This window comes from Apostichopus japonicus, chromosome 5 (genome assembly GCF_037975245.1).
Source record: "Apostichopus japonicus isolate 1M-3 chromosome 5, ASM3797524v1, whole genome shotgun sequence".
In the NCBI taxonomy this organism is placed as follows: domain Eukaryota; kingdom Metazoa; phylum Echinodermata; class Holothuroidea; order Aspidochirotida; family Stichopodidae; genus Apostichopus; species Apostichopus japonicus.
Window position 1 is genome coordinate 1783174 of NC_092565.1, and position 17525 is coordinate 1800698.

Sequence of the window (17525 nt, forward strand, 5' to 3'; positions counted from 1 at the left end):
ATTTATCTGTCATTCCCTACATTAAAGGGTCTATACAATAAATCCGAGAGAAGCATCGCTTGATGGGAGCGAAATGCCGTGTGCAAATCATCCCTATGGCAACACACTGAAACTCGACTCCAGTGTAATCAATATAGACAGATACTGATCTACATGATACAGTAGTATACACGCAGTATGTGCAATATATATACACACTGATCTACAGTACTGTATGCGGCCAAGTACACTGTTCACATATACAGCGCTAGCTAGATTGCCGAGTCGCAACGCTCGTACGTACTATACTAGGGAATTGTGTGTAACAACTCCCCGCTCGTACGTACACGGCCGTAATTAACTTCACTATTATACTTATACACAAATATCTTGGTCTAGGTGCATATAGGGCCGGGACACAGTCTACTCGAAATACACATCGAAATTGTGTCTAGCTCTACAAAGCAACGTAGGACTAGAAGAATGAATTGAAACAAGACGGCAAAATCTCTCTGGTAGATTCTTTTGAAAACTGGAAAACGCTGAAGAAGGTCGGTGTTTGCTATACCGCAGTCGAAGTAGCTTAGGCCTAGGTAAGTCAAATAACTTTCATTACCGATTCAACTACGGTGAGGATGTTGGTGGCCTAGCTACAAGCACTTTTGGCTAGGCCTGTAACGTTAGTTGGGCCTTACACGTTGCATTCAGGTAATATTAGTTAGTGTCACTGTCAGGACACATGGTAAAAGTATCTGTAATACTGTGACTAGGCCTATAGCCAAAGGCTTGGCCTGAATATTTGATATGGGCCTAATGTAGTTGTATCTAGTCTAGACGATCGTGAATTGCAGCCACCATTGTCAGCTAGGGTATTCAACAAGGACTCGGAGTTGGATAGGAATATAGTATTACTAGGCTACTCCTTACTAACCTAATTTTGTGCAACTATGGAATCAATTAAACTGTTACTGCGCGAATCTTTTAGGCTGTGGCTATTCTTACGACTAGTCGTAACAATTATGTATAAACTATATTCTTACGACAAAGGCGAATTCAAGCGCAGTAAAGTAAATAAAGCAACTGCGCATGTAGTAGGGGTAACCCTAAACATAACCCTAAGTCTCAATCCTAACCCTAACCGGAAATTATTGTTACTCCTCGTTGTCAAAATAGTACTCCTGGTCATAAAAATAGCAACTGCGCATGCATATTCGGAAATTATTCTTACGACTAGTCATAAGAATAGCCACTTTGAATCTTTTATCTAGTTTCAAATGCCTTTCGTGTCTTAAACTTCTTACCTGCCAAAATTTCTTACAAAATGATACCTGTGTTTATTAGTGCAGTTAACATCACTGTTAGCCTTACATTTATACAAATGGCAAAGATACCTTATTTCGTTCATGGTATTTTGCATCTTCCAAAAATCCACAAGAAGATAAATAAATTGATGTCGACCTACTAATTATACGAACATTTGATAGGCGTAGGCCTTCCCAAATATCACAGATCTATGACAGACTGCATATCCCAGATCAAAGTACTAGGTAGCAATCTTTATTTTCTGTTGGTTTTGCTTACTTTGAAAAAAAGGTAATGCCTGGCCCACATGCTTTATAGAAGCGTAAAGAAAGTGGATAATTTTCAAGTTTTACAAAATAATATTTACATCAGGAGTCATCATTTTGAAGGAAAAGGATGCAGGTACATGTGGTTAAAATATGTATGCCTTCCTAGCTAGGAGCAAACATTTGGGTGCATGTAGTTAGGGAACATAGACTAATAGTAGTCTGTAGGTGACTAAGGACAGACCTAACTTGGGTGTATCTAAAACGAATGACAATTGCGTTACACATAACGAATGACAATATGTTGTACACACTAAAAAAATGCATGCGTTGACTAAAACGAATGACAGTAATGACAGCACAGACATTTGCTTCAACCGGATATCACAGTTCAGACTTCGTGGGTATCTAAATCTAGTAAAGTACGGACAAGATAAAAACGCACCTTATAGTCTGATTTTGAAAAGTAAATTTAACGTCACTTTTCCGATATTAATTGTTAGAAACTAACAATACTATAATCTTGAAACGGCTTCAGTTTATCTTTCTATATAAATCTACAGAGGTAAAAAGCACAGCACTCAAGCGCATTTTTCTCACACAAAAACTTTCCCTGTGGTTTCTATCCGTAAATTACACCAAAACCCTGCAACCACGTTATATGCGATTTTCCTCAAATCATTTTTGCGCAGAAAACCAATAACCGCATTTAATCCACTCCGTTAATCATTCCATCTCTTCTCAATACTGTCCTTCGTTGTCATTCGGTGTCATTCGTTGTCATTCGCCTTCATTCGCTGTCATTTGCAAATGATAATTAACCCTGTACGAAGTCAATTGTCATTCGGTCATTCGCTGTCATTCGTTTTAGTTTGTCCCCCTAACTTTATTACTAACGTGACTTCTTTTTTTCCCTTTCTGATTGATGTATAATTGACTCAAGGCCCACTGAAAATCCAGAAATTATGATTGATATGTGGCATACATATTTTAACCACATGTACCTGCATCCTTTTCCTTCAAAATGATGACACATTGCTTGCTGAAAATGCAGGAAGTATGACCAAACTCAATGCAGCACTACTTCTCACCCTTAGATAAAAGCACCAACTGTACAAAACTAACGGAAAGTAGATGGCATTTTCTTGCCTTCCCCTACTCCCCAGGCGACTAACACTCTAAAATCAGCAAAAAGACCTCCCAACAAAACAATGTTCCAAAGAATGGACATTTTGTGGTTAACTCCCAGCATATGATCCTGCCTATAAGTGTAGCTTATGAAATAATAAGTAAGCAACAAGAAAGTTTTAGCAGAATTTTTGCAAAAGCAAACTTAAAAGTGTTCATAATGGTGAAGAATAAGTATCAGATTGCAAAAATGGTTAGGCTAGTATATTACAATGGACATTATAGAATAATTTAACATACTAGTGCATGAATTTAGGATAGTTGACGGTACTATTAACTTGGTTGAAAGGCCAACTGAACTAATTTACTGTTTGTCCTATGCATGCATTGCAAGGTAGGTATAGTCTGTACTTCCACCACATTCACTTTCCTAGTTTCCTTTATAGATCTAGTTATTTTGCTTCACTTGGTATGTAGCTAGGCTAAGCTTCATTCAAAGGTCAGTGAAACCCAACATACTGTAGAAAGTCACATTCTGTTTTGGTACTTTATTTAGTCTGCACTAGATAGTCTATGGTATGCAACATTGTTTGTGCCATGTTTTTGTCAGCATTTATTTCTTGTATTTGTTTTCAGTAGATCTATGCTTCAGAGATGCAAACTTCTCATAAAATCTATCAATGCTAATGCTACATGCATACTTTCCGATGGAACAAATTATACTTGGCCAAATTTGAATACACCAAGTTCTGTACTATTCAGTGTTTACTGTTTACCAAGGCATGCACTGTTACAACAAGAGGTGAAGGAGGATTAGAGTTGGTCTATTTGCGTGGAATACCCTTCTGTCATTGTTGTAATATTTGCAAGTAATACATAGTGTATTCAAATCCAGCTTTTGCCCTTCATCTTCACTTCACCTTCAACATCTGCGTTGAGAGCATTTGACAAAAAGTCATCCTACATATAAACTACCTTCAGTACATAGAGTTACAGTAGTCTCTTGTTAGCAGTATAAAGTCATATTAGCTCATTAGCTGATTACAATGAATAGCCCATGTTGACATCTGGAAGTCTTTACTCTCCTTAAGGAGAAATATATATTATGGTGGGATGGTGAGCCACTTCCTGGACATCCAGCCCAGGTGGCCCTTTATCAGAGTGAATTTAAAGAGTCAGGACAATACATGCAGAAGTAGCATTGCATCATGGCTCCTTAATGCCCCATGCCAAAACCTAAAAGCCCTGTCATGGCAACAGTGGGTTGCATGGACATCCTTCAACTACCCTGCCAGCTGACATATAATTTTTTAGAATAATGGCTCATGACAGTCTGTGAATAATTGTTGAATTCTTGCCAAAAGGCCAAAAATTTTATGGAAATGTTGTATGTGTGTGTATTTGTGTACATGGTAAGACAACTGCTTGCAAACACAACTACTGAAAAGGTAAATATTACTATAAAATATATTCTGGCCAAGAAACCCTGATAAAAGTTTGCATAATCAAACCTTATAAATAACATACAACCCCAACTTTTTCTTTCTTTATCACAGCTATGTTGGATACTGTATGTGGCAAGAAAGTACTTGGCAGCCATCGATTTCAACTTTCACAGAAACCGTCCCAAAGAGATGGAGATGGGAATGATGAGTAAGTGTTTCTGTCTATGCCCTCATAATATGCTTATATATGTGTAGTGAATGGCATTAGATGTACAACCCATTTCAAATGATACCTTTTAGGCACACTTCTGACTCACTTCACAACAGAATATTTACATTATTACCATAGATGCAATTGGTAGTTTGTGGATTCGTTTGGGTCTTAAACCACAGGTTAAATGCATAACTAAATTGAAACACTTTCAAGGTATTTACCTAGTACATGAACATACAGTTCTACACTCCTTTTGATGATTGTTTCTAGGTAGTATTTCATAGTGAAAACCATCAAGATTTAATTGACAGCAGCCTTAGAGCTTTATATGAAGATATTTGTTAAAATACCCTGGGTTGATTATCTGGAGGTGCACAAAGGAATATGCAAATCACAACCACCTCTTATGATTTCTTTTCAGGGTCAAGGTGAAGCACTCCACAGCCACCAAAGAATGGCATCTGGTACCTGTGAAAGAGCCCAAAACCTATGGATACATTCTGCATTTCTGGAGAACATTGTGAAAGTTCTGGTAGTTAATCTATGTTCATCCAAACAGGCTTGATAAACCCTCCTTGATGAACCCAAAAATTATACCAAGAGTGTCCACTGTCCATAAGCCAACAATTGAAGACTTTACAGAGCCAATATAAGAGTGGGTTTACACATAATCAATGGTTGTAGATTCTTAAGCTCATTTCCACAAATATATGATATGATTAATCAAACATTAAACAGTGGAAGTAAAATTATTATTGGCAGTTAAAAGATGGTAGAATGTTTGACAAAAGAACACTCAAAACCGTACTATAATTTGCTATTTTTTTTCCCATTCGTTATCACAGCTTGCATTAGACCAAATGTTATGGATGTAAGCTCTTTAATTTCACAGGAGATAAAATACTGCAAGCAAACATCAAACATCGTTATTAAATTGATGCCCATAAAATTTAATCTCACCAACTGAAGTCACCAAAATGGTATAAAACTTCTGAAATAGTGCGTATAGTACATTTCTGGTGAAAGTGAGACACGTGAGGCAAGTTTTGTGGACATATCGACGAGGTATGGATAGTTGCTTTGGAAGAAAAACTACCCCATTTTCCACAACTACCTATCCTTTGTTTTTCAAAGTTGTTCATGCATATGACATTGAGAAGTGTAGTCTCTATAGGTCAATATATTAAGGCCTACATATGTCAAAATAAACATGTCTAGCATGTATTGTCTTTTCCTTAAACAATATCTGGTCCTTTCCGTACCCTCAAAGAAAGTTATCTTACAATCCATGATATGCATTGAAAATCATAAATGTTTCTTAATTTGAATATGTTTTTCTAAAATATGCCAACTTTAATTCCTGTGTAGTGACAATCCTCTGATGGAAACATGTTCCTTATGCACCAAACTGCACAGGATGGGATGACTACACTATTGTAACATCCAGTTCTGACAGCTTTCCAGTAAATAAAGGACCGATATGCAGTGTACCTGTAGGTACTATAACATGTACTGTGTCCCAGTATCAGTAGGTTATATCTTTGAACCATTGCCAGATTCAAAGCTTCAGGTCCATTATTAATGACCGAAAATGAACGTTTGTTTAATGTAGGAAGCAAATGTCTTGATATGATCTGCTTGGTTCTCGAGTTCTAAATGAATGTTATGAATGGGCTCTTGCAACCCCAATCTCAAATATAAATTAGCATGTTAAACTAGCAAAATTAACCACTATAATATTATTTAGCAATTATTGTCAGCCAATACTCATAGCTAGTACAGTAACTATGTACAGTACCTCTTGATTACAGTTACACCTCTCTTTAAATGACTCCAATTCGTCATGAAGATAACAAAGAAAGGCTATGTTAGGGTATAACAGTAGACCTACTTATAGCAAAATATTACTAGATACGACTTCATGTTACAATCACGTATTAAAGAACTCGCACTCAATGATTGGATACAACAACTACTCTCCCACAACCGTGCATCAGTAATAACTACTTTGTATTCTTAACATGTGTATCAGGACATGAACAGTAGTTACTTACGAGCCATGATCGAGTACCGGTTGTTTTTGTATACAATTAATGTCTCTGCTGGGACACTGTTTTAATGAATACTCCAGAGGCATGCTATGTACAGGAATACTCTAAAATTAGACTATATATAAAATGAAAGGTTTTTGTAAAATGATGTCCACTCTATAAAATTGTCCTAAATAATAGAAGGGAGTTATTTTCTGTATGGCTGATGTGATGAATTCTCTCACAAAGACTCACATTGGTGTTGCCATATATATACATTCTTAAAAGTTCACTAAATTATAAGATCACTTCTCCAAAATAAAATATGATTTATGGATATTGTTTGCAACATATGCCTCCAAAAATGTATGGCAAGTTGTTAATTCAATCACACCCTAACATGAGCCTCGTCATTATTGTAAAATGTTCACAAAATCGGATTAATAAGGGGATTAGGGGAGGCATTAAACCCAGAAAAAAAAAAAAAAAAAAACGTTGTCTTTTCTTTGAAAACAATTCTATTATCCCCCGCAGGACCTCTTGCGAGGTCGATCAGGGGTAAAATTTTGTTTACTACTACTCATAATTAAACCCAGTGTCCTCTCCCACAATGGATCCATCGCAAGGTTCCACAATAGAAAGAAAGTTTCAGTGAGATCTCATTACACTGTTCCTGCAGTAGGCTATACTCTGACAAAATATGGTAGGAAAATTGTACCAATTATTAGTGCCGGACTGGTTGCCAGGGGTACTTGGTATGCACCCCAGCCTTTGCCCCTGAATCATCAATTTGAAATTAAAAAAGTAAAATTTTGAAACACTTGTCAGATCTCTTTTGTTTCTTTTTCACCTTTTTGTTTTTCTAAATTTTTCCATTTCGTAGCTAATATGGGCCTGCCCCATCCCCACCAACCCCCCCCATACCCTTATCTGAAAAATCTGCTACTGTGTCACACTTTTGTCGAAAGCGGAATTGTTGATCTTTGGAGGGGAACGCATGTCCCAACAAAATATGTCCCTCCAAGGTGAATATTACACCCATACATATGTCATATTGAATTACCACTATGTATTACATCAGTAAAAATAACTAAAAATATAAATCAGCATCACATCATGCACTTGGCCCACCCAAAAGTTTATAAATTTGTTTGCCCACAGTGCAGAGGTGAACCTTCCATGTGTGTAAAAATTACCCACATGTCCGACACTACAAAATGTAACAGGTCATTCCAAGTAGAACATATAACAACTCCCTTGGCATTCTCCAATAACATAAACATCTAGGCCTAAACAGCATTCCACAGTCATTGTACTATGACTGAGGTGAAACAGTACTTTTCACTGCCTGAGCTCCCCCCCCCCCCACACACACACACACAATGGTACAACCCTTAATCAGACAGAATCAGAAGTTGGAGAAAAATAGAGGGCGCCTGACATTAATTGCTTGGCTGGATTCATTGTATAGCCCCTTTAACAGACCAGGCCTTGCTTTATTCTCCGTTAAGTGTAGTAAGTATGTTCACACTCTCTGGAATCTCTGGTGGAGTAAGTTAAAGATGTGGGAAGACAAGTTTGTCTACTTCCTGGAGTATTGGTAGCCAGTCTAAGTAAAATCTTGTCTGGTAGTAGGGTGGGATAACAACCTTCCCTTTGTTCAAAGAATGGCTTAAAACAGCTAAGTTTGCAAGCAACTCTACCATTCACAGGCGCGTATCCAGGGGGGGGCGTTGGGGGCGCGTGCCCCCCCCCGGGTAAGAAAAAGAGGAAAGGAAACAAAAAGAAGAAAAAAGGGAAAAAAGAGGGAGGAAAAAAAAAGGAGGAAGGAAGGGAAAAGAAAAAGAAGAAAGGGAGAAAAAGGAGAAAAGGAGGGAGCAGAAGATAAACGCCAAGACACCGGGAAGTGAAGAGGAACAGTCATAACTACAGCGCTGATCACTATTATATACACAGGGTAGCCAGTGACGAATCGAGCATTATGGAGGGGGTGTGCGTCTCACCCTACCCCTTATACTGACAAATCCATTTTTGACGTTTCCATCTTTCCTCTCTCACTAATGTTATATAGATATATATGTATAAATACTATATATGGTCTATCATTACGCGTGTGTGTGGATACCTGGACGCCTTAAATTGTACAATTGTGCTATGAAACCAACTGTGGCTGGTCTCGAACTCGACCGAGTCGTCGGGGAACATGACGCACTCATCACTTTTAAGATTGTTCCCATCTGCATGAAAACGCGCGCCCACAACCCTACGCCCCACCCCTCGAATCGCTTCCCGATGAGTTACAAAACTTAATTAATGACCTTCGCCCGTAGTACCAAGGCCTTGACAAAATCCGGCAACACACCACACCCTACATGGAGTGTGACCACTTCCGACTTTGCAATTTCCCAAGATCAGGCCCCGAAAAATCCAAGAAATCCCAAGGCAACTGTACTGTATGGATATCTAGCGATATCTCAAGATCTTCCCATAACTGAAGGCAGATAGAGAATCGAAACCTTCAGTGTGTAATGAACTTGAAACTGTGCGTCTTCGAAATGAAAAGAATGTGGGGCAAAGTAGCGTAACTCCTATGGGCTCGGACCGTGCTGAGCAGGTGGCCCCGACCAAAAGGGGGCCCCCGCTATACTGATGCACAGAAAAAGGGCATACCTCATTGGATAGGGAGGGCCCGTTTTACTGGGAAAGAAAAACTCATGCAAAGACTGAACACGACAATATGCATATTTTCAAGTGATACGGAATACGGACATCATGATCATGGGCTCATTTGGTATTAATGTCTGTATCGAGCTAGTTGTGTTATTTATTATTAAAATCGAAAACGAAGTATATAATTTAAAACCCAATTCCAGCCAATGTTGTACTGAGTACAACATTTGGGACATGATTTTTTGAAAAATTCTAAAACAATAACCCAACACCCAACAGACTTGAAACTGCGTTCATTTGAAAAAGTAGGCAGGGCTTTCATATAAATATAATTATAAAAGGTAAGAATAAAGATGCCTTCGGGGTATCTGGTAAGTAAAAAGCACAGGAAATTAGGCTTAGATGGAGACAAAGTTCAGCCGAAATTAGGGCTGTATTTGTACAGTAGTCTCCATTATAATCCATACAGTAGGGGGGGGGGGGTGGCACTTGCCCACTACCCCTGGAAAATCAAAACTTAAAAAAAAATGTTAAGCATTTGACATTTCAATGATTTCCCCCAACCAACAGTTCTCTAGTTATGTTAATTGCATACGGACCCATAATGCATTACTGAAATTATTGAAAGTCAAAATCCTATAGAAAGACATGAGATCTCAAAATAACTGATGTGTAAATGCAACTTGAATGGGAAGTGTCTTTTTCGACGATCTAGGAGTTTTTTTGGGGGGCAAAAAAATCGTCAAGCTCTCCGCGCCAAACGATGGTGGCGCTCCGCTTAGATAGTATCAAGTATTGTGTTACACATTTATGACCTACTGATACCTCCCCCTTGTAAACCTTTCTGTGGATGCCCTTGCTTGGACCTCCTGATAGGGGGCCAATTTGGGCCAGGAGCCCTGCCCAGGCTCATCGTTACGCCACTGGTGGAGCATTGCACAATAAACAGATAATAGTTACTTATTTCAGTATTATTTCAATTATTCAAATTTTTAAAGCAAACAGCAGATATCACATCATATCAGTGAGCATGAAAATGGCGTTCCGGGATGAACAGCCTCCAACTGTAGAAGTGTGTAGTGTTTGGTTTCGGAAATATCTGGTATTTTTTCATTTCCTTCGACGAAGTTTTATAGTAGCCGTTATAAGAGGTTTCAATATTTGTACACCAATAAATTAACTGTGTCTGAATTTTTGAAAATTCCCTGACCACCATTCTTCATAATACTTCCCTCTACTCGTGCACTTTTGACCGGTCTGTTAGGGGTTGAAGGAGGTTTTTCTGTATTGGTTGTCCATAGAAGAAATTTTGTGCAACATTATGGTTATGTTTTGAAGTGAATGTATTCACGAGAATTGTGAATTTTCAAATTCTGAACAAATAATGGGCTTAAAACCTTGAAAGTGGGGCTTACGGGTATTGTGGGCCGCGACGTAGAATCACCTACAAAAAGCAATGATCCACAGGAGATGCGATGAGGTCGAACATGATGTGTGACTGGTGACAATCTTCAAAAGGTTATGGATGGAAAAAAAAAAACTATTGGGAAATGCTTGGTTCTCAGGCAAAAGTATGCATCTGGTTGGTCATTTCAAGCCCGAGAAGTGCCATTTCCGGTGATCTGGGGGGTATCAAAACCAGAAATTTTCTTGTACGCTGCGCGCCAACTGATGGTGGCGCTCCGCTTAGATAGTAATTCGCGCCCCCCGGGTTAGAAAATCCTGGATACGCGCCTGATTCACCAAGACACTTCAAGCTGCCGTGCACCTGGCTGTGCCAAACTGTTCCAGTCTTCATTAGAAATTAATTTCATTAATTTCTACACAGGTAAGAGTTCATCTTTTGACTTTGCCCCGGACCCCTCCAGTAGCTTGTACATTTTCATTGTGCATACATAGTGTATTTTACTTGCAAATGTATATATGTTAGTTCTGTGCTGGCAATGTGCACACAGAATATTTAGCAGCCCCCATTAAGTGTAATTGTGTTGCATTTACTATTTACTACATTTATCCTGTGATGGCTACATGCACACAGACTGTATTTTATGTTGTTCCTGTGATGGTTACATGCACACAGACTGTAATTATTAATTAAACGTTTTGTACCTGTTATGGCTATAGAGAGTCTACAGGTGAAATCATTATTATTGTTAACTGTTGTTTTATAGTATGTTTATAAGGTTGATTATGGCACTTATAATGCCCTCAACCTTTGCCATCTTGTGTATTGTTATGATCTAACCTGCATTGAGTTAATGTAAGAGTATTGAAAGTACTTAGGTTATTTGGTCTAACGAGAACCCACGTTTGGATATTTATTTAGTTTATTATGTACCTTTGCGACACGTCTAGCATTACCCGCTACTGTAATGTACTCATATTCGTATCTAGTTGTTCTAAGTTTCCGCTATTCGAGCTATGTTTAGATCCCATGATGCAATGCTACATTTTTACTGTTGCCATGGTGATAGGAATAGCCGAACTTCTGTTAACCTTTATATTGAAAGAGTTGTATCAATATGTTAGTAGGCATATATATTTTCGTGAACCGAGACATTATTGTTGTTGTTTATCAGAGATTAGAGTATTAGCATGTATTTAGCCCTGTGAGTCACCCTTCACTGGTACAGACTCCATCTGACCAGATATTTACAGCAGATAAGCTAGGTGACATAGTCTCCGTTTTATAGCCTGCTCTTAGTCCCAGGGGACGCTTAGGTACTTGCAGCCTAACAAAAGGTGTCAGTTGCCATGGCAACCTGTGGTCTAAGTTAGTTGAGGTGCATGGGTTGAATTACATAGTTAGTATACTACTGTTGTTGCTATTATTACTAGCTGAGGGATTTCCCCAGTAGTACATTATTTATACTTGTAGACTTCACGTAAGTCATAGAGGTTGTAATGATTTTAGAGTTAATCACTCACCTCTATTTGGATATTGTTCGTAGTGGAATTAGAGCAACCAGCTTTAGTTATATATTTGTTAACCTACGACATTCCTAGTTTATACTTCTATGCCAAATAGGGATAGACAGTTTCACTTATTTATGGAGCACTGTGTTATTGCGGTATGAGTAACATAGGCAAGTAGTCATGTGTCTAGCATCCAGTTGAGTATTAGTGTCTACGTCTCGGAAGGTTCACTTTATTTTAATACTTTATAGTTTACTTGTTGTCATGCCGACCAGGCATGATGAGTGCACCATATATTTCACTCTTTATTAGGTGATCAGATTGACATTTGCTAACATCATTATTGTTGTGTCACCCTTACTGATTATCTTTGTTTTATATTATCGCATATTTTCATAATTATTTTAATTGCTTAGTAATTGCTTGTTTACTGTGGGAGATTGTTAATCCCCTTGCCCTTTGTTTGGTTTATTTTTATTGTGTTGGCAATGCATGGTGACCATTCACCAAGACACTTCAAGCTGCCATGCACCTGGCTGTGCCAAACTGTTCCAGTCTTCATTAGTAATTAATTTATATTAATTTCTACACAGAATATATACTGAGATATTTTTGATGTGTAGTTTGCACCTATATCAAGGGACCGTACGTACTTATAGATGTCCTCGTAGACGCGGTAACCTTAGACGCTGGAACACCCACTCCTGGTCCGGGTAACCAAGGACGCATGACGCAACCCCACTAGTAGATGTTATTCGTGGACTGAGGGGCCAACCATATAGTATACTAGACGATATTTTTGATGTGTAGTTTGCACCTATATCAAGGAACCGTACGTTCTTATAGATGTCCTCGTAGACGCGGTAACCTTAGACGCTGGAACACCCACTCCTGGTCCGGGTAACCAAGGACGCATGAAGCAACCCCACTAGTAGATGTTATTCGTGGACTGAGGGGCCAACCATATAGTATACTAGACGAGATGAGCAATTCCCGAGTTACTAGCTTAGTAGGCCATTAGTGTTAGGCCATGATGAATGTCATGTTTTAATTATGTTTTAACTCTATTTGTATTTTATATATTTTCATTTTGCATATCGTAATTCACTTTTACCGTATGGTGAATAAATCATATTTACCCTGCGGATTACGATAGAACATTGCGTTTGTCCTCATTTTAATATATTGTGTCATTATATCTTCACAAAGGCAGGCGACTCATCACAGATTTGAGCCCCGCTTCCCTTGATCTAATGTATCTCGTGGTTGCGTAACCAGCACATATTTAGTCTTAAAGCTAAGTGCTACATATACATATATATATCGAAACTACACAAGATATTCAGCAGAAACACAGTGAAAGTCAGTTACAGCTGCATGCCTAACATCGCTAGCATCATCAAAGGACACAACAAACGCATATCAACCACTCACACAACGAAAGAAAAGGAAGCTTGCAACTGCCGACAAAAGGACACATGCCCACTAAATGGAAACTGCCAGGCATCAAACATCATATACAAGGCCAAAGTGAAAACCACCGACAACTACAAGACTTACATAGGTCTAACGGAACCCCCTTTCAAGCTTAGATATGGCAACCACAAGATGTCGTTCAACCACCCAAAACACCAAAACGCAACAGAACTCCAGAAGCACATCTGGCAGCTGAAGCAGAACAACAAGCCATTCACCATCAATTGGTCGATCGCCAGCAGAGCTAAAACCTACAACGATGAAGCGATGCAACCTGTCTCACAGAAAAATTTACCATCATTAATGCAGACAAACAGACCCTCCAGAACAAACGCCCAGAACTCATATGGAAGTGCTGCCACAAAAACAAGTTCCACATAAACAACTCCAGCCCAACCACCAACACCGACAAGGGAACCATACACAACAGAGGAGTGAACTACGAAGAAAGGCAAAAAAACCACACCAACGCAAAAGAGCATACACCGACAGAGTAACAATACACCAATAACTCTATAATCCCCGGCAATCCCGACGAGGAGCCTATATATTAATGGAGCATAACTTGAAGCTATCAGTTGTCTTATGATCGCTCAGCGTGTGAAACTCTGAGTTACAACTACTAGTGTTCCAATAGTCTCAACTAGTCTCAACATATATTTCGCTCTGCCCACCGGACATAGAGAACTCTGCGCCAAGATAGACGCCAACCAATATATATATATATATATATATAAATAAAAATCGTAATGAGTTGGAAAATCTTATAGTTATATGTATATATAATTAGATTCAAAGCACCAGGGGTGCAATCTGTACAATTATAACACTTGGGTAATACGCCCTTAATGACAGTTATTCAAAGCCAATTTATACGCTTTAATCACTGTGGTCAAGTGGTATGAACTTTGGTTCGACACAAAGATCCGGGTTCGATTCCTACCTTCACCTGATGAGTCCCAAAAGGACGAAACCGGTCATGAAGTGGAATTTTTCTGGTGTGTTATTCTTTATTGATTTACTATATATATAACTATATATATATATAACTATATATATATATATAAGTATATATAAATATATATATACATATATATATAGAAATATATACAAATATATATATTTGAATACATATATATATTTGTATCAGGTATTGCATTTTAATTGTTATTGTCGTATGTAGGCCATGCATGATATTTTGGGGAAATGATAACACAACTGACAAAAGATTTCAATCATACTGACCACACCCATGCATGAAATGGTCCAGAAGTGCCATCAATATAAGACATACCATGTAAAAGATTCTTCATCTACTGCCCCTGCTCACATGTTACCCCAAACATGCAAAGCAAGCTACAAATATTATAAGCATATGTTTGTTGACATATCAACAGATACTGAGAAATTTATATTATTTCAATTTATATTTTAGTACATCATTTATAATACCCCAAAATTGTGATATATTCAAAAGATGTTGGAATTTATGACTTACATCTTGAAGATCTTCCCCAATGGCTGTTATCAAGTCATCTTCCAATACAGGTAAAGTCACTTCAAAATCGTCATCACTGTCATGAGTTTGCTGGTGAATAGATATTAATGGGACACTGAAGTTCAAGGAATGCCTTGTAGTATGGGTGTTGTAAATATGAGTATAATTTTTTTTTTACTGTGAAATACTGTTTAGTGAATGTGTACAGCATACTTGATCTTGGTAGCACAGCAAAAAGGTCATAGGTGTGACTAACAATATACGTACACTGGCAGTTACTGACCTTAAATGACCACTGGCTTGTTGTATTAATGCAATTCATCACTATATTAAACATGACATTTTTTCAAGCTTCCCTGTCTTGAAATATCATGTTTACAGTTTTCATTTCTAACCCCAGGTGTTGAGAAGACCTTTAACATCATCAGCCAAGAAAATGCTACTTGTTAATCAATGTTCTACACCGGTACCAAAAAATGAGACCTGTCCAAGCTTCTCTTCTGGCTCTGGTGTATACAAGGTGTTCAAAATTTAACCCCTGTTGAACTCAAATGACTATTGACCATTACCAAAACAGTAATTAATATGGTAACCTATATTACAAATATGAGATCTGCCAATGGTTTAAGTATATACAGTAACCATGAGATAAGTACACTTACATTGATTACAGAAAAAAATACTCCAGGGGTACCAGATGTTATCATCTGGTTTGTAAATGAGTTTGATGTGCCTGATGGGCCAGCTACCTGTGAAACGTCCATCTTCTCGAGGGTTTCCAGCTGTAGTTGGTTTTTCTGGTTCCACCTACAGTGAAGTTAGTCTCAGACTCTGTTGGCACACTGGGAAAGTAAAACCATATGGTTAGCTGCACAATTAACAAATGTTTTGAAAATGAACAACTTCCTAGGTATTTTCAGGCCAGTAGTCAGCTCCTTTTTCTTGCTAAATTTACGTTGAAAATAACTGCTAATTAAACTTGGTCTGATTTTAATGGTGTCTGTACAGTCTGCAAACTTCAATCAAAATCAACTCTGCCGTTGAGATTGAGCGCCTATCATAACGATCTATCATTGCTGTAGGACTTGGGCCTTTTTCCTGTGGACGCAGATTATGTTTGGCCTAGGGATGTAAGGATTCGGACTTGCCCTCGACTTGGGATCCCCTGGAATTGATTTGTGACCGTGTATGGGCCCGTTTACTCGTGTTGTATCATAAGGATATATCAAATCATTTCGCTATTTTTATTTGACTTATTGATTATAAATGTCTTCTGTGGTTAGTGATTGAGCTGCAAGTAGGTATAACACTTTCTCATTCTTGTCCAAGAATGTCAGAATGTGTATGAACTAAGAAAGTTATACATATGTGGAGCACCTTTGTTACATGTGTGGTTTCATACATATAACACTTCAAATGGTGATATACAACAGTGGCTTGATAATGATATCAGATTATGGTCAAATGTTAGAAGTAGTTGAGAAGCTGCTGTGTCAAAGCAAAGCCTGGAAATGCACAGAAAAGGTAGAAATGTACATGTAAAAATAAAACTGACATGTAAATTTGCTAGATGAGTATTATGCAAATCAGATTAGAGTGGAATGCTAGGGGATGTGAATTGTTGTTAAACATGATGACAATATAAGTAAGGACAATTTCACTGACAGTAATGTTCACAAATGTACTGACGCCTAGAATTTTAAATGTCAAAATAGAATAAATAAGAACACTATGACTGGCAATAGTGTCCCAAAATGTACCATAGAAGAGATTATTTAATGTGAGGACACTGTAAGTTTGGACTCTGTGACTGATGGTAGTGACCACACATGTACATAGGAAGAGCACCTAAAACATGAGGACAATATAAGCAGTATACTATGACTGACAGTAGTGTGTTCTAACTGACTTCAAAGCATGCTGAATCTAATGATGTAAGTGTACATCCAAGTGAGTGAAGAGACTGTAAGCCACAAATAGAATATGTAACAGTAGACTAGACCTATACAAATGTAGCACTTAGCTTTAGGACTAAATATGTGCTGGTAACGCAACCACGAGATACATTAGATAAAGGGAAGTGGGGTTCAGTTCTGCGATGAGTCGCCTGAATTTGTGAAGATATAACTGACACAGTATATTAAAATGAGGACAAACGCAATGTTCTATCGTAATCCGTAGGTAAATATTGTTTATTCACCATAACGGTAAAAGTGAATTACGATATGCAAGTATAAATAAAATATATATAATACAATAAAGTTAAAACATAATTAACACATGAAAGTCATCATGGCCTAACACTAATGGCCTACTAGACTAATAACTCGGGAGTCACGCCCATCTCGTCGAATAAAGGATCGGTCCCTCAGTCCACGAATGGCGACTATTAGTGGGGATACATCATAAGTCCTTGGTTACCCGGACCAGGAGTGGGGGTTCCGGCGTCTAAGACTACCGTCTAAGAGGACATCTATAGGCACGGTCCCTCGATAGGTGCAAACTACATCAACTACATATGAATACGCTGTGTAGAAATTAATATAATTAATTTCTAATGAAACTGGCACAGTCTGCTTCTACTGCAGGTGCATGGCAGCT

At 38.1% G+C, this 17525-nt stretch overlaps 1 protein-coding gene and 1 long non-coding RNA gene across 4 annotated transcripts in view; one reads left to right on the forward strand and one right to left on the reverse strand.

The window, feature by feature from the left end:
- Positions 1-17525, reverse strand: part of LOC139967256 (uncharacterized) — a 150182-nt gene that overhangs the window by 87954 nt on the left and 44703 nt on the right. For all 3 annotated transcript variants that reach the window (XR_011792928.1, XR_011792926.1, XM_071970857.1), the window contains 2 exons: positions 15587-15766; positions 14925-15014 (listed from right to left, as the gene is read on the reverse strand). Coding sequence is in view for 1 of the 3 variants with exons in the window: in XM_071970857.1 (XP_071826958.1) it covers positions 14925-15014; positions 15587-15688 (192 nt within the window). In the remaining 2 variants the exon portion in view is untranslated. The remainder of the gene's footprint in view (positions 1-14924; positions 15015-15586; positions 15767-17525) is intronic.
- LOC139967250 (uncharacterized) lies at positions 196-7267 on the forward strand. The gene is made up of 3 exons (XR_011792915.1): positions 196-572; positions 4232-4328; positions 4756-7267. It is a non-coding gene; the product is annotated as an uncharacterized lncRNA (long non-coding RNA).